At 34.5% G+C, this 21,838-nt stretch overlaps 2 protein-coding genes across 2 annotated transcripts; both read right to left on the bottom strand.

Annotated features, from left to right (window-relative positions):
- Positions 1–1,837: 1,837 nt before the first annotated feature.
- Positions 1,838–2,678, bottom strand: LOC131624787 (protein REPRESSOR OF SILENCING 3-like). The gene is made up of 2 exons (XM_058895705.1): positions 2,329–2,678; positions 1,838–2,132 (listed from the first exon to the last, which is right to left on the bottom strand). Exons 1-2 carry the CDS (start codon positions 2,530–2,532, stop codon positions 1,929–1,931), a joined length of 408 nt encoding a protein of 135 aa, XP_058751688.1. The 5' UTR covers positions 2,533–2,678; the 3' UTR covers positions 1,838–1,928.
- Positions 2,679–18,799: 16,121 nt separating this feature from the next.
- Positions 18,800–19,658, bottom strand: LOC131598074 (uncharacterized). Its single transcript, XM_058870712.1, has 3 exons — positions 19,573–19,658; positions 19,267–19,481; positions 18,800–19,200 (listed from the first exon to the last, which is right to left on the bottom strand). Exons 1-3 carry the CDS (start codon positions 19,656–19,658, stop codon positions 18,800–18,802), a joined length of 702 nt encoding a protein of 233 aa, XP_058726695.1.
- Between the last annotated feature and the right edge of the window lie 2,180 nt (positions 19,659–21,838).

The following is a 21,838-nucleotide window of genomic DNA, read 5'->3' as shown; positions in this document are numbered from 1 at the left end:
ATCCCCACACTTAGCAAACTCCTAGGGTTTAGTTGAGATCTTTTTTTCCCTTTCCTACTCGTAGGACAAATAAGAAAGTTCGTGTGATATCGTAGGAAGAACTGAAACAAAATTCATCCCACCACGGGCGCATTCTCCTTCCAAATTTTGCGTGAAGGGTATAGCGTGCCGTCCTCCCAAGTGAAACGGGGAAGTAAAAGAAAACGACACCACACGTGGGTAACATGTAGGTGATCAGGAGTGAAGGATGGTTACCTTCATCTAGTTCGAGTCTTCATCGTTGCTCTGATACGTAACACTACACGGGATGAACGCTTGTTTGTTTTCTTTGTTGAATTTTAAATGATCGTTGAAGCCTTCTTGAATTTTGATGTTGGCAATTGTTGAACTAAGTTGTTATGTTGGTTTTACTTAAATTATGGATATTTTCCGCTACGTAATAAAAGTTATTTTGAAGACTATGTATTTTGATCGGTTCATCCGATGTTAAATGTGTTATGCATCGGTTAATAATTGCGAGCAAATGTTTACATTTGGGAAGAATGTGACATCCTAGTTTTGTGATGAATATTTAAAATGAAATTTTTACTCTGATATTATTATTATTTTCCGGGGTAGATTAGGTTTTACAGAAGGGCTATGGATCTATATGCCTCTAGGCATAACAAATTGCAACTGATGTTTTGATTGGTAGATTAATCACGGTGGTTTTGATGATGACATTGATGTTCAGCGGAGTCCCGATGCTTGATCCGTTGTTAAATCATGATGGTTTTGGATGTTCGATGAAGTTATGATGATATATTTCCAATTGTTTCTGATGATGATGATCATCCTGAGGTTATCTCTAGCCTCATTAGGGAGAAGATCCAAGGTTCTAGTGAAGTGCTAAAGTCAAAGATATAGTAGCAAGGAACTTGAGGCTTCAAACTTGTGAAAGAGAGGAAGTGTGATAGCTCTCCTAGTCAGCCGTGCGTAGTACAATGTTTGAGTGGCCAAAGTATTATAAAAGTGTTAGAGTAACTCATTAATTACTAAGGCAACTCTCACTCACCCAACAAACGTTTTTTTTTAGGACTATCTAATTTTGTTAAAATCACAGAAAATATTTTACGCAAGTAGCTAGTTGGTTACTAGCTCAAATTATCCTTTATGAGTGTAGTTTACACTTGTTAATCGATTAGAAAATTAAGGTAAATCAAATATTTCTTTTGCTTTGCCTTATAATCGATTATTAAAGCTTATGATCGATTAGTGACAATGCCATTTAAAACACTTCCATATTTAAACTACATAATTAATTATGTGATATGCATAATCGACTATGAGCATTAAAAAGCCCATGGACTCTTTTTATTTTTAAACCACGTTTTCTAGTGTAAAAGGAGGGCGTCTCCTAACTTTCAAACACACCAGACTTTGAAATTCAATAATCCTTTTCTCATTCTCACCTCTCTCCTTTATATTCTTTCACTAAAAGTTATCATAGTCTTTTGCGAGTGAATATACTCTCGAGACAGACATTCCTAGTAACTCCCCCAGGTTTTCCACCTTAAACGATAACTATATTGTGTCAATATCAACAACCAAAATAGAACACACTTTAAGTCTCTCATTAAGTAAAGGCTCTAACAATATCGAGAAATAAATTAGCTTCATTTACCTCAGGTAGCTGCAGAGCTGTAGCGTGCAAAACCTCGTCATGGACGTGAACTTCTCCACGTATTTCACTTGCAAGGCGAAGAACCTCACCAGATTCAATCTTGCCTTTCTCCTTGTCCAAAACCTCATCAGCACATCACAAGATAATGATAATTAGTATCTAAAACAACACTAATTAGGTTAAATCAAATCCACGTTATTATTAATCAAACCAAAACTATCAAAGTGCATCAACCTAAACCGATTGAAGAAACAAGAAACTCACGTTACAACCCAAAACTATCAAAGTGCATCAACCTTGAAATAGGCTTTTCCTTTACCAATTCCCTCTTTTGAGTAGTAATCTCAGTGGCCGATGCTTCTATACTACGAATCTTATCTTCTTCCCATTCTTTTTTCATCCGATCAAGGTAGTGCTCTTTAGCCTTTTCAAGTCCCAGCTTTCCACCTTTCCGCACACATCCATTATACTGCAATGCCAACATAATCATCACTTTCAAAAATAACATATTAAGCAAATTAAATTTAGACTATGTTTGGCTTAAAATTGAAAACCCTAGAACATGGCTTAAAACCCTGACAATAATCAAAATTGAACTTAAAATTTAATCTAATAATAAAAGCGCGATGGAATTGATTAATTGAAGTGGGGAATGTTGCTGCTACCTTGCTGAAAAGTTTGGATAGGGATTTAGGATCGGAGAGGAAGTCGAGGTAAGCGAGGTTGCGGCATTTGGTTCGGATGGTTTCGAGAGATTGAACGGTGCCAAGTGATTCGAATAGGCGGCGAATGTCGTCGTTGGTTACGGCTTCACCTAAACCGCCGACGAATATTCTCACTGCTTTCTTCTCGATTTCTTCTACCTCCATGATTGTGAAGCGGTGTTCTCTTTCACTGTTCTGTGACCTAAAAATAGGGTCTAAGGTTACGCTTGGATTTGGAGGAGAAGGATTTTGTTTTCAGGTTTGTTTGAAGGTTGAACGACTGGGATTAGGGTTTTACGCTGAATTTTGGTTTCCTTTTCTTTGCTTATAGTTGATACTTGGGTCTCTTCTTTCATTTTAATTAATTTATTTTTATTTAATTTTTAATATAATAATAATAATAAAAGGAGGGAAACAAATTTTTTTAGGGAAACGAAAAGAGGGAAAATTTGGCGGCCTAAAATTTTTTAGGCTTGGGTCACAGTTTGTAGTCAAAATTATAAGGCCGCGGTTTTTCTTTTGCGGTTAAAAATATCTGCAGTTTTCTAACCGTGGCAATTGAAGGAAAGGCCACAGTTTTACACTCCGGATTCAATATTCTATAACATACGTCTACGCTTTGATAACCATGGCCAAATCATATATGTGGCCACAGTTTCTGAGCTGTGGACAATTTTAGCGTGGCCGTAGGCCAAATTTCTAGTAGTGATAACACTTGTGAGATTTTAGTTGTATTAGAGTTCAACTTTTTTATAAGGATTGCAATTCTCTTGTAGTGTTTTTCTTATATGATTGTTGAGATTATCCTCATAAAGCCTCTTTTTAGTTTTCGAGATCAGTAAGTTGAAATCTTGTTTTTGGTTCGTGAGCTTAGCTTGTTAAAAGCACCATTTAGTTTAAGTGATTAATATGTTAAAATCTCTCAATAGATTGTAAATAGGTTCTTGGGAATAACCTAGTAAAAGCTCAATGATATTTTAGTAAAAATCTCAAGAAGAATTTCTTAAGGAGAGGAGTAGGCCCACTACAAAAAGAGAGCTCAGTAGTGACGTGATAATCACGCCACAAACAGAAAAAACACTTCACAAACCATTGTTTGCGACGTGGTCATTCACGTCGCAGGAGGCAAGGTGGAAACTTTTAGTGACGTGATTTTCACTTCACTAATTAGTGAAGTGAAAATCACGTCGCAACATTTGGACCAGAGTTTAATGCTTTTCAATTCAGAGCAGGCGCAGCAGTAATGAGTTAGTAAAAGCATCTTTATTAGTGACGTGATTTCCATGTCACTACTTAGTGGCATGCAAATCACGTCACTAAATTTGCCTAGAGACTTGGGAAGTTGCGACGTGATTTTCATGTCACTAGGTAGTGACATGGAAATCACGTCACTAATATATTTTTTTTAAAAACAAAATATTATATATATATATATATATATATATATATATATAATCAAATTAATAAACTAAATATATTAAAATTAATTAATAAAATTTATAAATTAATTCAATAAACTAAATATAAATCTAATATTAAAATTAAGAAAGTAAAATTATAAATCTAATATTACTAAATAATGTAATTATAATTTAATTAATAGTTTACACAAATTCAAAATTAAAAGTTATAACAACAAAATAAAAACTAAACTAAATCAACAATCAATCCGGGTCGGGAAACTCATCTTCATTTAGATTTTCCTGATCAGTCGGCGCAGAACCCCCCATATTTTGGTTTCCTCCAAAAGATTGCATAAATTGTCGCATTTGTGCCTCCATATCCGATTGTCTTTTCGCCATGACCTCCATTTCCCGCTGATGCTCATTCCGCATTGCCATCATTTGGGCCTCCATTTGGGCCTCCATTTGAGTTTTCAGTGCCGCTTCACGTTCCTCCGCCTCACGCCTCACCTCATTTATCGCCAATTGTCTTACAGTGTCTCTCTGTTCATCTGTTAAAGTTACAGGACGTGAACCTCCTTCCCCGTCAAGAACTCTTTGATATAGAGTTCTATCATCAGATCTCAAGGTGCCTGCCAAATTTCCACCACCAAAAAAACACTCGTTAGGCCCCTTGCCGCCAATGACTTTACTCCAAAGATAAAAATCTACATCTGGATGAAGCGGCTCTCCCGGTCTTGGAGTATACCGAGGATTAGCAGTCAGAAATTGTACAAGCAATGCCTGATAATCATCCTACACATACAAAAAAAAGTTAAATATAATTTAGTTGCCACATGAATTTCACGCCACAAATTTAGTTGCCACATGATTTTCACGCCACAACATGTCACATGCCACATGAAAATTATAACACATACATTCTACGTGTCAGAATTAATTAATAAATCAGAATAATAATACCGATTTAATTCATACATTATAACACATACATTCTACCTGTCGGAATTAATTAATAAATCAGAATAATAATCCCGATTTAACTCATACATTATAACACATACATTCTAACTTTGATCACCAATTTGATTCATATATATCAACACTTTATCGACACTTCACAATCACCACCAAATACATCACAATTCATCGCTTAAAGAAATACTGATAGCTTAACCAAATATAATACGGATAGCTTAACCAAATATAATACCCAACTTTAACCAAATAATACTGATAGCTTAACCAAATATAATACGGATAGCTTAACCAAATATAATACCAAACTTTAACCAAATAATACCGATAGCTTAATCAAATATAATACGGATAGCTTAACCAAATATAATACTCAACTTTAATCAAATAATACTGATAGCTTAACCAAATATAATACAGATAGCTTAAACAAATATAATATCCAACTTAACCAAATAATACCGATAGCTTAACCAAATATAATACCGATAACTTAACCAAATATAATACCCAACTTAACCAAATAATACCGATAACTTAACCAAATATAATACCGATAGCTTAACCAAATAATACATATAGCTTAAAAAAATAATACCGATAGCGACATAAAAATCTATAATTATAATGACATTCTAAAAATTATACATACTATAAATAATATTACATTCTACAAAATTATTATATAATCACATAAAAATTAACATTCAATAAATAATATACATTCTAAAAATTAATCTATATATATACATACTACAAATAATATACATTCTAATTATTATAACATTCTATTAATTAACAAACTATAACAAATTAACAAACTATACTACAAACTACTACAAATTATAACAAACTATACTACAAATTAACCTATAATCACATCAAAAAATTAATAATACATACTATAAATAATACAAACTATAACAAATTATAACAAACTATATATATATATATATATATATATATATATATATATATATATATATATATATATATATATATATATATATATATATATATATATATATATATATAATCACATAAAAGAAAATCAGAAAAATTATATAAATAAAATTGAAAAAAAAATACCTTAATGAAGTTGAACAATGAGTGAGTTCTTATACTAGAATCAAAATCAAAAATCTTCACCTACATATATTAAATCAAAATCAGTTTCTTATTAAAAAAATTTAAAAAAAAAATGGACAAGAACAAGTGGAGATTGGTTGCATACCTGAAAATGGGAGATTGTAACAAAAATAGAGGATTGAAAATGGTGGATTATGGAGGAAGTGGAAGAAGAGAGGAAGAGGGTTTGGGGGAAGAGGAAGAAGAGAAAACGCAGAAAGGGGGTTCTGGGAAGAGGAGCAACACGCGAAGACCTATATCAATTTTAGTGACGTGATTTTCACGTGTCTAGGTTGTGAAGTGAAAATCACGTCGCAACACCCACACAATAATTAATGTGTCAGTCAAATTGTTGGCGTGGAATTCTAAATACGTTTGCGACGTGAAATACACGCCGCAACAAAAAAAAATATGAAAATTTGAAATTCCCCCCTTTGTCAGATACTTTATCTGTTTTCATTTTTCTTTTTTTTTTATTTAAAGGTTGCGACGTGTTTTTCACTTCTCAATTTTTTTTTTAAAAATAAAATTTCAGACACCCCATGTGCCAACGTTGGCTTTATTTTTTTAATATTAAAATCTTATAGTGACGTGATTATCACGTCGCAACACACTTTTTTGAGCCACGTGATAATCACGTCGCAACATTACGTGGCTAGATCCAACTTTTCTTGTAGTGGCCAAAAGATCGGCCGAACCACTATAAATCCTAATGCAATCTCTCTTAAATTTCTCTTTGCCTCTCTCTGCTCCCTTACAGTATTAACACAAAGTTCTGTTTTAAGTAATAAAATTTTAAATTAATCACGGAATTTAAATAACACAACAAGGGAAACCACCCTTGGTTGGACACGGTCAAAGTAAAGCTCGACTTCCAACTCGGCCGTCACAAGCTCAGGATTGGGCGACTGCGCCAAAGCAATGATAAAACAAAGTCATTATAGACTAAAATGATGTAGTAAAATTATTCAAGATACAAGATGATGAAATAAAATCATTCAAGAAGGATAATGATGAAATAATATCATTTAAGACACACGACGATGAAATAAAATCATTCATGAAGATAAGTGATGAAATAAAGTCACACATGCATAGAAAATATAAATATTCATAAATATTCATAAATATCTCTGATTACAAATGACGGGAAGATCAAGACGGAAAATGAATATGACCCAACAATCTCAACTCTCACATTAATAAGTAATAACGAAGCCTTGGGGCCAACTGTCCCAGACAATCTAAGGCACAAAAGACAAGAGACCCAATTACAAGTGAGTCCAATTCAAAAGGCATGTGAAACCGAATCACATGAGAGTTCAAACAAAAAGGCACCTTCACAAAATAGCTATGAATTATGTCAAACTACACCAAAGGATTTGACATCTAATCTCTTGCCTCCTAAGATCATTTCTTATTAGGTTTGATCAAATATTGTTGCCCGCATCTCAGGTTAGGGATACAAGATACATTAGCTTCTCTACAAGTATGTATGATCTCATTTTTATTCACATTATCACTTTTCATTCATTATTTATTGACTTGAGTATTGAGTATTTTAGTGTTAATCTTATAAATTCATACTGCTCTATCTTACCAGAACCACTCAATGCCGTCCTTGTAGAGACCACTCCCCATGCATCTATTATTTCTGGTTCTACCATATAAGAGCAAGTTAAAATTCTGTCTAAAAATTTGTTAAATTATAATTCATATAAAACAAAACAACCGCTAATCTCGAGACTCCGGTCAAAATTTGCAGCAAAAGTCATCTTTTTATAATATATTATTAAATATTAACATGTGATTTATATTTACAGGTTAACTACTATATTATTTTTTCAGTAGATAAAAAGTATCGTGTTATTTTATAACTCACTCCTCTTTTTTAATTGGTAAACATTTCCGATAATTTCTTCAGAGCCTAACTTTAATCACAAAGTTAAAGGAACAAGAAAGTTCACATGTCCTTATGACTTTTATTTTTGACTTAATCCCATGACATATTAAGGATTTTTTGTGGTTGTTAATTTATAATGATGAAATCAAATTCAAAAAGATATTGTTTAATTAAGATTAAACTTCGTGATGCGGTTTGTAGCAGGTTTGAAGTAAAAGTTAATTAAATTTTATTTAGTTAATTAAATTTAAAAATAAAATTTTGTGACAGTCAATCAAACATTTTCATCTTAAACATAAATAATGATAGGAGGTGCAATTAGATATTTTAATTAGTAATATAATGTTAGTTGTTATTTTATTTTTAATATTTGGTTGAATTAGGCTCTTAGTAGTGTTTGAGCCTTTAAGTTTATTAGCATTAGAAGTACTATATATTGTAGTCTCATTGAGACATTAGGTATCAAGAATCAAATGAAATGAAAAGTCTTTAATTTTTTTAGTTTATTTTACTTGTCTCTTTTATTTCTCTTATCTTTTCTTGAGTTGTTAGGGTTCTAAATTTGCTTCCTTTCAATTGGTGCTTTCATCCGTATACTCAAATCCTCCTATAGATTATCCTTATCACACACTTTCATATCATCCATGGAGTATTCCTCCTACCTATCCCACAAACCCTCCTTTTACATCTCCAATCACTTCCTCATTTCCATCTTTTCCATGGGAAAATTTTCCATCTTATTCCACAAATCCACATGTTACAACCCCATATTAGTATTTTAATCATGGGTATACACCACCTCCACCTAATCCATATGCATCATATTCTTCATTTCATTATCCATACTACTACAATAATCATCATCAACCACTGGAACCAACAAAAACCTCTTCCACAATTAGAAAAGATTTTGAGAAACATTTACAAATATCTCATCCTTCTTTTAAGAAAACCTCAAAATAAAATTCCCCAAAACCTTCGGATTCTCCCTTCTCTCTCAACACCAAACGCACACCCTATCTTTTTCCCTAAGCCTAACAAATTTGGAAAAGGCACAACTAGGTCTCTGCCATAGTTACAGAAGAACTTGTGAGATTGTTACTAAACAATCAACAGGGATAGTAGAAGGATTCTGTGATTTCAACACACATTATTCTTCACCTGTTATTGGAGATCGAGATTTCGCAGTACCGGATGATGATGACGACGAGTCATCGTTCCAATCTGCTTCACCGGATCCAGATGACGCTATCATCCTCGCGAAGGAGATAGAGGCTTCTTCCTTTGTCCTCGATGATGATGCTGGTTCGAGTTCTCCGATCGCTACTCAAACTGTCGTTCTGGTATTAATCCTAGCCAACATAGACTTGAAGCTCCTTGTTTATAAGGTTGGTGTTGAGAAATCTGGGTTCACAGTTAACGTTATTTCCGATTTATCCTTATATGTCATGGAGCAATTGGAGGACACGTTTTCTAGGGTTTACATGAATATAGAGGATGATTTCAACAATTTCTTTTCTGGTATTGCAATTCGCTGCATTTCTCAGCTCACTCGTTGTTGCTCCAATCCCTTTCAAATCCTCGACGGTGTTACCCCCGCTATAGGAGATGCCCTACTATTCAACTCCATCCCTTACGACCCAGGCCCACTTGAGTCATTATTCCCTTCAACAATGGAAAATCTAAAAAGAACAGGGGTTTCTCTTCTGCTGTTTGCATGACAAGGATTGGAAAGGAAACCCAACTTGTGGAACCCAGCTAGTCAGATAAAAGTTGATTCTCTTGAAGAAATCACTAGTACAATGGGTTCAAACTATTGGAAATTTGATGGTGATTCATGTCAAATTCAAAATATTGGTTTAACTAAAAAGTCACCTGATGGATCCCAAAGCAACATTGCTTGTGAATGCTCTTCTCAAACTGACACCTTCTGTCACGTAGTAAGGATGGAATTCAAGGGATACAACCTTCCTGGCACGTTTCCACCTCAATTGGTTAAGCTTCCATACCTCAAAGTAGTTGATTTTGCTCTTAACTACCTAAATAGTACGATATTCCAAAGGAATGAGGTTCGATTGAACTAACTTCAATCTCGCTACTTGCTCATCGTTTGTCAAGGGAGATTCCTAAGGAGTTAGGAAATATTACCACTCTAACATACTTGGACCTGGAAGCAATTGATGTGTTTGTTCAAGCCTTGGAGTCGGAGGAGGACGGTTTATGCGATGATGTCACTTTTCTCTCTGTAGGCATCATGCTAAAGGTCACTTTTGGGGATTTACCATACATGGTAGTATCCAACATTATTTCACACGGGCATGTCTGCGTCGAATCATTCTTGTTTCTGTTTTTAAGGGGAACACCATACTTCCTCTGATTGCAAAGGTATGGAAATTCGGTGCATATGTTTTTATTGCAATTCCACCTAAACCACCGGATGAAATTGTCATTCAAACACCATCACTGTTTCTGTCATGTTTTTCAAAACAATTCCTTCATCACTGTCTTAAGAAGGAAGAAAAAGAGCATTCGACCTCACTAAAACCACGATTCGATACGCTTAATGATATAGTAAATGTCATCTTGAAGGTTACCAAGTGTGTCATAGAGTTCCATGAACTTGAGAAAGCTGGTGTTATTTTTTGTTCGATTTCGGAAGCGTTTAGAGAGTATCTTGATTTGGTTAAGAAATATTTAGGTAGAGTTGTTCCTAGTGAGGATGACTATTACTCCGCGTTGAGTGCAATTGTTTTTAGCGATGGGAAAGATAAACGTTATGAGAATACTGTGGTTAATTTAACATCGGACAATGACTTGAGTTCTGTGAGGATTATTGGAACGTCCAGTTCAGTTGTCTCCACCTTGTTTCAGGGTGTTTCACACGACCTTGAAAGTAAGGGTCAATTTGTCGAAATACTATGGGATAAAGTCACGGTACTGTTTAATCTGGCCAGATTACTTGAGCAGTTAAATGAGTCTGGAACTGCAAGCTTATTATATCACCTAATATTGTTTAAGTATCCATACTACATTGATGTGAATCTGAGGTTATCTGTTATTGCAAAGGCTAGGAACAACATTTTATTAAGCATTGAACTAGTTAATGATGCCCTGAAGGTGAATGACAAGTGTCCTAATGCATTATCTATGTTAGGTGAGATGGAGTTGAAAAATGATGATTGGGTGAAGGCAACCGAACTTCTCCGGGCAGCTAGTAATGCCACTGACGGGAAGGATTCATGTGATACATTGTATCTAGGAAACTAGAAACACTTTGCTGCAATTCGCAATGAAAAGAGAAATCCAAAGCTAGAAGCTACTCATTTGGAAAAGGCCGAGAAACTTTTTACAAGAGTTATGATTCAACATTCTTCGAATTTATATGATGCCAATGGTGCTGCAGTTGTTTTTGCGGAAAAAGGCCATTTTCAAGTTTCAAAAGATATCTCTACACAGGTTCAAGAAGCTGCCAGTGGTAATGTTTTTGCCCAAATACCTGACGTTTGGATAAATGTCGCTCAAGTTTATTTTGCTCAGGGGAATTTTGTCGCGGCTGTGTTGCTTGACAAATTCTTTGACATGGAGTACACCGATTGTGTGAAGGCCTTTGATGCTTATGCAAGCTCAGCTAAGCAAATTGAGGAACTTGTTACTTTTTACTATTGGTGTACTGATGTGGTCTTCAGATTTTCAAATGCCAAGGAACTTGCAGATTTTTTCATTGTTACTTTTGAATTGATGTCAACCAACCATATTACATATCCTGGCTTTCCTACTCAGAAGGTGATATTAGAAGCTGAATGTCATTCTAAATTTTTGCAGTTGGATAGTTTTATATTTATGGATCAAATATTCAAGAAAGTAATATGTTCCTCTCATGCTACTGTACTACTACTTGATACACATTATGGATCAAACATTAGTGGTTGGATTTTATTTATTATGGTTGTTCCATTTAAGCAATGGGATCCGAAGTAATTTTAGAACCTTGAGGACAAGGTTCAATGTGAACCGGGAGACAGTGATAGGAGGTGCAATTAGATATTTTAATTAGCAATATAATGTTAGTTGTTATTTTATTTTGAATGCTTGGTTGAATTGGGCTTTTAGTAGTGTTTGAGCCTTTAAGTTTATTAGCATTAGAAGTACTATATAGTGTAGTCTCATCGAGACAATAGGTATCAAGAATCAAATGAAATGAAAAGTCTTTAATTTTCTTAGTTTATTTTACTTGTCTCTTTTATTTCTCTTAGCTTTTCTTGAGTTGTTAGGGTTCTAAATTTTCTTCCTATCAAATAACCACTCAATCTTAATAAGATCATTTAAAAAAAATTATTCTATATTTATATTTTGGAATTTAAATTTTAAGTTCTAAAATTTTAATTTCAATTAAAGATTCAAGTAAAAATCGCAAACCCATCAATCCAAAGATAATCTATTATTTATACTGTTTTATTTATTTTAAAGATAATCATTATCATTTTATAATATTAATTTTTAGTATATTATATGTAAAAAAAATTGATTATTTATATGTAAACTTTTAATAATAATAATAACATTAATAAAAAAATTAAATTAAAACTTTAATATTCAAAATTAATTTAAATTAAAAGTTATTTATGTTTAAGATGTAAATGTTTGATTCAATTGTAGATAGTAAATGTAATTTTAATATTGAGAATTGCTTAAGGTATCCTTGTTGGGTCATTATAAAGGGGATACATTTACATTAGCTCAAACACTCAGTTAAAGATCAAAGACTCATCCAAAAGCGTGAGAGAGACACCACATATTCACACAAAACTTTAAGATGAGTGTTTGACTCAATATGAATGCTTCCCATTCATAATGACCCAACAGAGTAAGTCGGTTCCTTTCTCACAACCAAAGGGGATCGAGCAAGGAGCATTCTACTTTGCGGGACTTTTCTTGAGCAATACACCTTTTCGAGAGACACACAACTTATTCACCAAAAAGGTGTGTTCCAAGTGTAAAATGCTCTCTCGTGTTGACCCCCGAATTGCCTCCAACAAATGGTATTAGAGACTTTAGCTTCGAGAAAGGGACAAGCTTACTTGTATCAAAAAGTACCCCACATAGTCATGGGTAAGCATCCCACATGTGGGTAAAAAGTTTCAGTTGAAGAGAGTCAATGAAGGTACAAGTGTATGTGAAAGAAAGAGCTTTCACTTGAGGGGGAGCAATGTGGAGTCACACTTGATGGGGAGTGTTGAGAATATAGCAAGTGTGAGTATTATGGGGAAATAGTCTCACATAGAATAATAATATGGTGACTCAAGCATTTCTAAGTGGGAGAACTCACTCACCTATCACCTTAAGGTTTTAGGTTGACAAGTGGCGTGTCTCCCACAAATGTGTGTTGCTCAAAGGAAAGTCCCACAAAGTTCTTTCTTTCACATACACTTGTACTGCCGTTGACTCTTTTCAACAAACACTCTTTACCCACATGCGGGATGCTTACTCACGACCATGTGGGGTATTTTCCATACAAGTAAGCTGATCCGTTTCTCGAAACTAAAGACTCTGATAACAATTATTATAGGCAATTTGGGGGTCAACACGAGAGAACATTTTACACTTGGAACACGCCTTTGTGAGAGACACACCACATATTCATCAAAAACCTTAAGATTTTGGATGATTAAGTGGTGTCTCTATCACAAAGGTGTATTGCTCAAGGAAAGTCCCACAAAGTAGAATGCTCCTCGCTCAATCTACCAATTGTTGCGCCAACAACCCTAAGGATTGCTTCCAAACCCTTGTGAAAAATCAAAAATACTTTTAAATTTCAGAAATGCATCTCCGGACGGATCCAAAACACACATCCCATTCGTTTTTGAGTCACACCCCAAATATTCTAGTGAATTTAATTCGGAAATGTATATCCGTAAACTTTACAAAGGTGTATTTCTGGAACATACTAAACCAGAAATAAACACAGAAATGGAAAGATGTAGAATAAAGATAAATTAACATTGATAACATAAAAAACAAAACATTGCATAGCTAATTTTTTTAATGAATAATATATATATATATATATATATATATTGATCTTTATTCAAAAACAGTACAAGCCCATGGTGATCAACAAATCCAACCCACCAAACAGACTACACGACCTAAACTTACATCATTATTCTAGCAATATGGTGCCTAATCTTGGTATTTTGCCAAGCTCTATAAACTATGCTATCTTTAATTCTACCAGCTATACAAGTAATATCAACAGTCTCTTTAAAGGATATACTATTGCGCATCCTCCAAACACAATACAAAGTTTCAGCAATGCCCATTTTAAGCAGAGTGGCTTTCCAGCCCTTGCCCTTAGTGTCTGTTAAAGCCAACCTAATTCCTCCTCCCACTGTTGAGGTCTATAATCAACCCCAAACCAGTTAAGAATCTCCTTCCAATATGCCCAGTTTTGCTGCACCTTAAGAACAAATGGTTGAGGTATTCCTCCTCAGTATTGCAGAACACACAACTACTATCATGTACAATACCAAAATGTTTCAATCTCTCCCTCGGGGGTAGCTTACCATGGCAAGCCATCCAGAGGCACACGACTGCTCGGTGCCTAGCCTTATTGCATTGCACCATATTAAACCAAGGAACTCTATTCCCATCATCAATCATACAATTGTTGAACTTGGTGACTTTAAATTTATTCTGCTACAGAGCCTTATCCCAAACCTGTTGCATATTCACAATGTTCACCCTTTGATTTAGAATACCCTTGAACATCCAGCTTTTGTCTAGTTTCACATAATACTCCAAAATATCCTTTCCTTTAAGAAAATAGCAGTTTACCCATCTAAACCATAAATTATCAGCTTTCCCACTTAGATTCCATAAGCACTTCATCAGAAGAGCAGAATTCCAGCATTAGAGATTAGTAATCTGCAGACCCCATTGCTTAAAACTGCTGCAGACCCTGTTCCAAGCCACAAGGCTCTTGTTAATTTTGTTGTCTTCAGTTCCAGTCCAAATAAATCTTCTGCAAATCTACATAGCTAATTGTTAACATTAATTGAAAATTACATTTCAATATTCAAATGGACGTTTGAACATCTTCATAATATCTTTGATCGATCTCACAATCGTTGCATCCAACTAGATTAGAAATTTTGTTTCATAATAGAACAATGTATTCCAAATAACCCTTAAATTTGTATCTGTTTTCAGCTTAAATTTGTTGAACTTAATCTTCCATTATTGTCAATCGAGAGTGAATAATACCTGAGCTTCACAACTTTTTGATTGTCAGAGTATGGTAGGAGATTCTCCAATATGAATTTCAGATCTACAAGAGGGATGTACTTATTGAACTTAAATTCAATTGAGAGTTTCACCCCCTTTGAAGTAGACATATGCGACATGTCAATTGATGTTCATTACTGTAATGTGATTTGGTAAAAAATATGAGATGGGAGCCTAATCCTTTTACAAGTTCTAGGACAATATGAACCTTAAAAAGTCTATCTTGTACCAGGATAAATTTCGAAAATGCATTTCCAGAACCACCTTATCATGCGATTACACAGATGCATTTTTGAAACCACACAACACAGAAGAATTTCAGAAACAGTGAGAAACAGAACCTGTTTTAGAATGAAAAATGGAAAAATTTTCTTGAAGCCTAAACATGTATTGAAATATTTGAAAATGTATATATTTGACATCATTAATTTTAATACAAAATTACATACAAAACATGTCTAACCACATAAATACATCATTGACTAAAAACTAAAATGAATAGGGACATATGTCACAGCTAAATCTATATCTACTAGTGGACCGCCTTTTACTTTTGTTTATTTGATTCTCTTTCAATCTCGCTCAACTTGATGAACTCTTGCATCCTTTTCAAAAAATGATTAAGCCAAGTCTTAGCTTTCCTCGTTGAATGACATGTCCACTCTGGTGATGTCAGTGGTATAGGGCATCCCAGTTTCAAATAAACTTGAACAAAGTTACGCGTTTACAAAAGCCACCCGATACAAAAAATATGATCATTTGGGTTTTGAGTTGGGTAGTGCACAGTGGAAAAACGTTTTCGAGAAACTGTATCATGTTAGATCAATACACACTCTTTCACACGCAGTTGCTATAAGATGAGCCATTTTAGGGAAACACATCCATTTTTACTCCGATGTCGGTCCACTAATGCAAGGAACAAGAGACTCATAAATTGCATCAAAATTTTCTTTTTTTCCTGTATAGTCGTGTGTGCAAGATTCTTTATGTCCCTTTAACTCTTTGATAAGTTGTTGGCGGGAAAGTGTATGTCCTTCTTCTCCTTTACTGATCAAAGTAGAAACAACTTGAAAACCGTAGTTACAGTCACCCTTAACATTGGCAATTCATTCAATGTAATTGTGCATAAAAACTGTCATCTTGTTGATGAATTGAGTTTTTGGTAGATGTGGTGAAGCACGTGGTTTGCTTATTTAAGCTCCTTTGAAAACACTTTTTTGAGTCCCAATATTATTATGCTGATTTTGGATAATTTGGTTCATAGGGTCTCAATCTCTACACAAATCACCCTTACTATTTCCCAACCAATTTTTCAGTGTAGCATGGGCATATTCAACTCAGTTAGTTGTTGTATTTCCAAGGTGTCTAACCTGATTGGTCCAAGCATAAACAATATTTTTCTTTACCTGGTCCAAAATTATAATGTTAACATATTTTAATAAATCTGGATATTTCTCACACACCTTCCTGAAATTTATAATGGCATCTACATATAATTTTTTTGTAGAATAATTTATTATAACATTCCATGCATCCATTATTCTCTCCACTATCACGCTAGCTCGACAATTATTCTGTCTTTGCCTTTAATTTGTTTGGTCCATACCTCAGGTTTAACCCGACTTTTCACATTCTTTGTGATGTGATATCTACAAAGTAATGCGTATGAAGTAGGAAAAACTTTACAACCGAATTCATCAATGCCGTATCGCGATCGGTGACAATGACTTTCGATATGTCTTCTTGGTCCTTCAACATTGTCTGACACACTTCTAAAGCCCAAGTAACATTTTCCTCTTTTTCGCTCTCCAAAAATGAAAACCCAACAAAATAAGTCTTATTGACAGGGGTGACACCAATAATTTCCAATAGTGGAAGTCTGTACTTTGTTGGTCTTGTACGTTGAATCAATGTTGAGCTCTGTAGGAAATGTGTTGAACAAATTTATAGAATTAGGATGAGTCTAAAATATATCTCGAATGGTTACTCCATCCTCACACGCTTGGTACCTAGATACATAATTGTTATTATTCAGAAGTTTTAACATTTGTTGCATTTTAGTTTTATTCTCCCTTAATTCCTTGTTGTTGAGGACACAAATATTCTACACTTGCTTGATATTTGATATATTTCTGGGTCTTTTACTTTTTAAAGTTGCAAGTATGTTTCTGGACTGCATCATATTCAATGTCATGTACGAAACAATTTTCTTCTCTTCCGGCATAAATCGACATGCAATTGGATGCCCAACTAACTTGTCACGCATGTCATGGTTATGTAAACCATAAATCACATTAAATCTCCATTTGTTATACAAAAGATAACCACACAAGTTAAAGGGACACTAACATTTTCTCTAACCGGTGTCATCTCGTTTGAATTTCTGGAGAGGAGTTCTATACTTCCCACTTCTTTCGTATCTCATTGTCACAAATGCAATTTTTTTATCTAAACCTTTATCGGACCTTCCGGGACCTTCCGATTACAACACCAAACCCAATTTAAAAGGCAATGTGCAAATCCATTGAAGCATATGATCATGAAACTTAAACTCTTATCCCTTTGTAAATTAGTTGCCGACGTCTAATTCTTTCACAATCAACACATTTGGCATCTGCAGACGCAATAGGTTTGGGGAAAACATAGGGTACACCATATCTAATGCAAACAATAACAAAAAAATTTAAAAACATAATGAAATGAACACATAACTATTCGGAAAAAGCACTTATGTAAGAATTCATATATAATCCATAAATGCATTTTTGGATGCAACATAACTTTTACTGCTCAAAAACAAGATTATTGTAAACAATGTGAAATGAAATAAATGATCTTTACCTTGAATTTCAGCCTCTTTTACTTCTTTTGAAGTGATGAAACACAAGGGTGCAGTTTTGGAGTAGAAATCTTGATTGATAATGCATTTATGTAGGAATTCATAAAATATTTGTTCATAAAATATTTTTTTACCACTTAAAAAAGGATTAACAATACCCTAATTTTGCTGCTTTAAAAAGACCTTCCAAAATTTGTGGCCACAAGTAACCGACAAACGCATGTGAAATATTGGGCCCCTCCCTCCGCACACAATTGCAAAATTTATCTCAGATGTATACGCATTATCAAATAATATTTGAAGTCATTTTCATTTTTTCTTACAATCAAACACGTGAAGTCATGCTTGCAATAGTATATTAGAAGAATATTGTGAGTCACATGAGTTTACTATTACTAGAAGTCGATTGTTTTTAATATAGCTTATTCAAAAACAAATAAAAAACCTATGCCTATTATTTTTTATAAGAAATATATTGAATAATTGATATCGATGAACTAACTATACCTAATAAATATACTTAAAAACTAATAATAATAATAATAATAATAATAATAATAATAATAATAATAATAATAATAATAATAATATATTCAATCACATCTGCCGTCTTAGTGAGAGGTTGTCCTATGCTGAGTCTAGTTCTAAAATCCTGACAGAGTATTAAGAAAGAGAAAAGTTATTTATGCACCCATTTTCAACACCTACACCGTAAAACACAACAAAATATATACACATTTTATTTTTTAATAATATATTTTGCATTGGTTTGTGTGAAAGAAAATTTTGCTTTGATGATATATACGGTGTACCATACGGTGTACTCAATTATGGTGTATGATTAGCAAAGCTGATTAAGAAAAGACTTTTATAAATTTTTTTTTTAACAAATCAAAACTAACTTTTCTCATTCATAATCAAAAGTTCAATACAAGGAGGAATTACATGCATAATACTACGTCTAGTATAAGAATTGGCCGCCTTCGCTAACAAATGAGCAACCATGTTTGCTTGACGTTTGACAAACTTCACCTCAAAGTTGGGAAAATTTTGTAATAGTAACTGAATATCTTTTATTATAGTATAAAACTTCGAAATACATACGGTAACAGAATGAAAAGCTTGCACCACCCCAAGAGAATCACTTTCGAAGATAATATTACCTAAATTTAGCGGAACAAATCCTTGGATCGCTTCTTTAAGAGCTAAAGCTTCCGCTTCAAGAACAGAAAGGTTACCAGGGTCCCAAGCCACTCCAGCGGCAATGAAGTTGTCGAGATCATCTCTAAGGCACCAACCTCTAATAGTCGTGCTTCTATTATTATTATTATTATTGAAACCCGCGTAGTTGCACTAAAACCAACCTTGGGGAGGCGGATTCCAATTTAGAGGCTGATGAATACCATTATTATTATCCTTAACTCGTTGCGCCGAAAGCCATTCTTGCCAATTATGATGAGCAAGCCAACCTACTCGGGAGTCATTCTCACGCTCATTATTCCAAATAAGATCATTCCTACTTTTCCACATCGACTCGATAGTAACAGCAAATCGACCCGCCGTATTCTTATCTTCCTTACTGCAAATGTCAAGAATGAGAGACTTAACATCATAAAATGAAAAGTTCGGTGATCAATAATATTGCTCAAACCTGCTGCTCTCCAACAAACATAAGTATCTGGACACCCAAAGAAGACATGCCAGTCATCCTCACAATAACTATCACAGAAAGGGCAAATTCCCGTACACTGAACATGGTGTTGCTGAAGGCGCGTAGGAACATGAGGGATGCAGACCTGACTACATACTATTTTTTTTTTGCGTATGAAGTGAATGTCCATCTCAAATTGAATTACCAAATAAATATTGCATCGACGTTATTACAATAGACCATAGCAGCTTTGTGAATTGGACAATATAACTCTAAAAGCACGTTACGTAACTAACAAGATTTAGACACCATACTTGCAACACCATAATATTCGACCTCAGGACAAAAGCGGGATAAAGTGGTTTGCATTTGAAGGTCCAAGAGAGTAATTTGTCACCAAGAAAAACACAATAACTAGAAGTAGATTTCTTGGTATCTAGACAACCTTCCTAATCTGCATTTGTGCAAGAGATCAAAGATATATAGTGAATGATGGATAAAGGTGCAATCTATATTGACTATTGCCTTTAATGTATCATGATATGCACCTAAGATTTTGCATGTGAGCATCTATCAAATTATGCTTAAACAAACAAATATATTGTACCATGTTGTGAATTCAATGCCAAGAACAAAGTATAAAAGGGAATTAGGGAGGAGATGAAGAACACAAGAATTGGTTATAACTGCTATTCTTTTACTTTCTCTTAAAACAAGATTACAAGTTTACAAGAATAACAAATAACCTCTCTCACCCAAAATTAGGATTTGCAGCTTAACAATGATGAGAGACTAATATGCTATTTATAATAAAACCTAACATACTAACTAATGGGCTTTTTCAGCAAGGCCCATTACACAAGCTAACTTAATACACAAGCTAACTTAACAAATTAGGGTTTAAACACTAAAACCTAATTCAACATGCTAACAACCCTAGCATCTTCGACATATGCAAGCTAGACCCATCTTCGACTACAACATGCACACTTCGACACCAGCATGTGAACAACCTTCGACTTCATGCTTAACTCTGTCGAACTGTCGAACCAAAAAGCTACCCTTCGACCATACTAGAGTTCGATCCAATATCTCACAAATCTCCACCTTGGATCTAACTCTACAACATCAAGGGAACAAACTAGCTTTCTTCATGCAGCTTTATCAACTGCATACAATGGAAAAACTTGCAACTCGGCAATGTCATGGTGATCATATCAGCAGCATTGTCTTCAGTCGAAACCTTCAGCACTTGGACTTCTCCACGCTCGATTACTCCTCTGACGAAATGCAGCCTCACATCAATGTGCTTAGTTCACTCATGATAGGCTAAATTCTTCGACAGGTGTATTGCACTTTGATTATCACATTTAACAGTGATACCTCGACCTTGACGTTTCAGCTCCTTCGCAAAACCTTCAAGCCACAATGCTTCTTTCACAGCTTCAGTGAGAGCAATATATTCTGCTTCAATGGTTGATAGAGCAACAACCTTCTGAAGTGTTGCTTTCCAACTAATTGTTGTGCCAAACATAGTGAAAACATATCCAGAAATAGATTTTCTGGAATCCATACAACCTGCATAATCAGAGTCGACATATCCTTCAATTGCTGATTTACTATCTTCACCCCAGACTCCACCATAAATTAAGACTCTGTTTAGAGACCCATCTATGTACCTTAAAATCCACTTCAATGCTTGCTAGTGAGCCTTTCCAGGATTCGCCATGTACCTGCTTACAAGACTTATTGCATATGCTATATTGGGTCTAGTACAGACCATAGCATACATCAAAGAACCAACTATATTAGCATATGGGATGCTATTCATATAGGCTCCTTTGACATCAGTACTGGGACACTGATCAATACTCAACTTGAATTGAGGGTTTGTTGGAGTCACAACTGGCTTCGAATTCGACATTCCAAACTTTTCGAGAATCTTCCGTAGATATGCCTCTTGAGATAAGCATAACTTTGACTTCTTTCTATCTCTTCGAATGTCAATTCCAAGAATCTTGGAAGCAGCTACCAGATCCTTCATATCGAACTCCTTATTGAGTTCAGCCTTCACCCTCTTTAGCTTGAACACATAATCTTCCTTCCCCTTTTCGACATACCCTTCAGGTTGCCTCATCAGGATTGTTTCATCTAGATCACCATACAAGAAAGCAGTCTTCACATCCATCTGTTCCAATTCAAGGTCGAACTGTGCCACCATGGCAAGCAACATTCAAATTCATAACAGGAGAAAACACATCATTGAAGTCGACACCTTCTTTTTG

The sequence above is a fragment of the Vicia villosa genome, linkage group LG1, assembly GCF_029867415.1.
Source record: "Vicia villosa cultivar HV-30 ecotype Madison, WI linkage group LG1, Vvil1.0, whole genome shotgun sequence".
Classification (NCBI taxonomy): Eukaryota; Viridiplantae; Streptophyta; class Magnoliopsida; order Fabales; family Fabaceae; genus Vicia; species Vicia villosa.
Note: the sequence above shows the minus strand (reverse complement) of the source record. Positions and strands in the feature narration are given on the sequence as shown.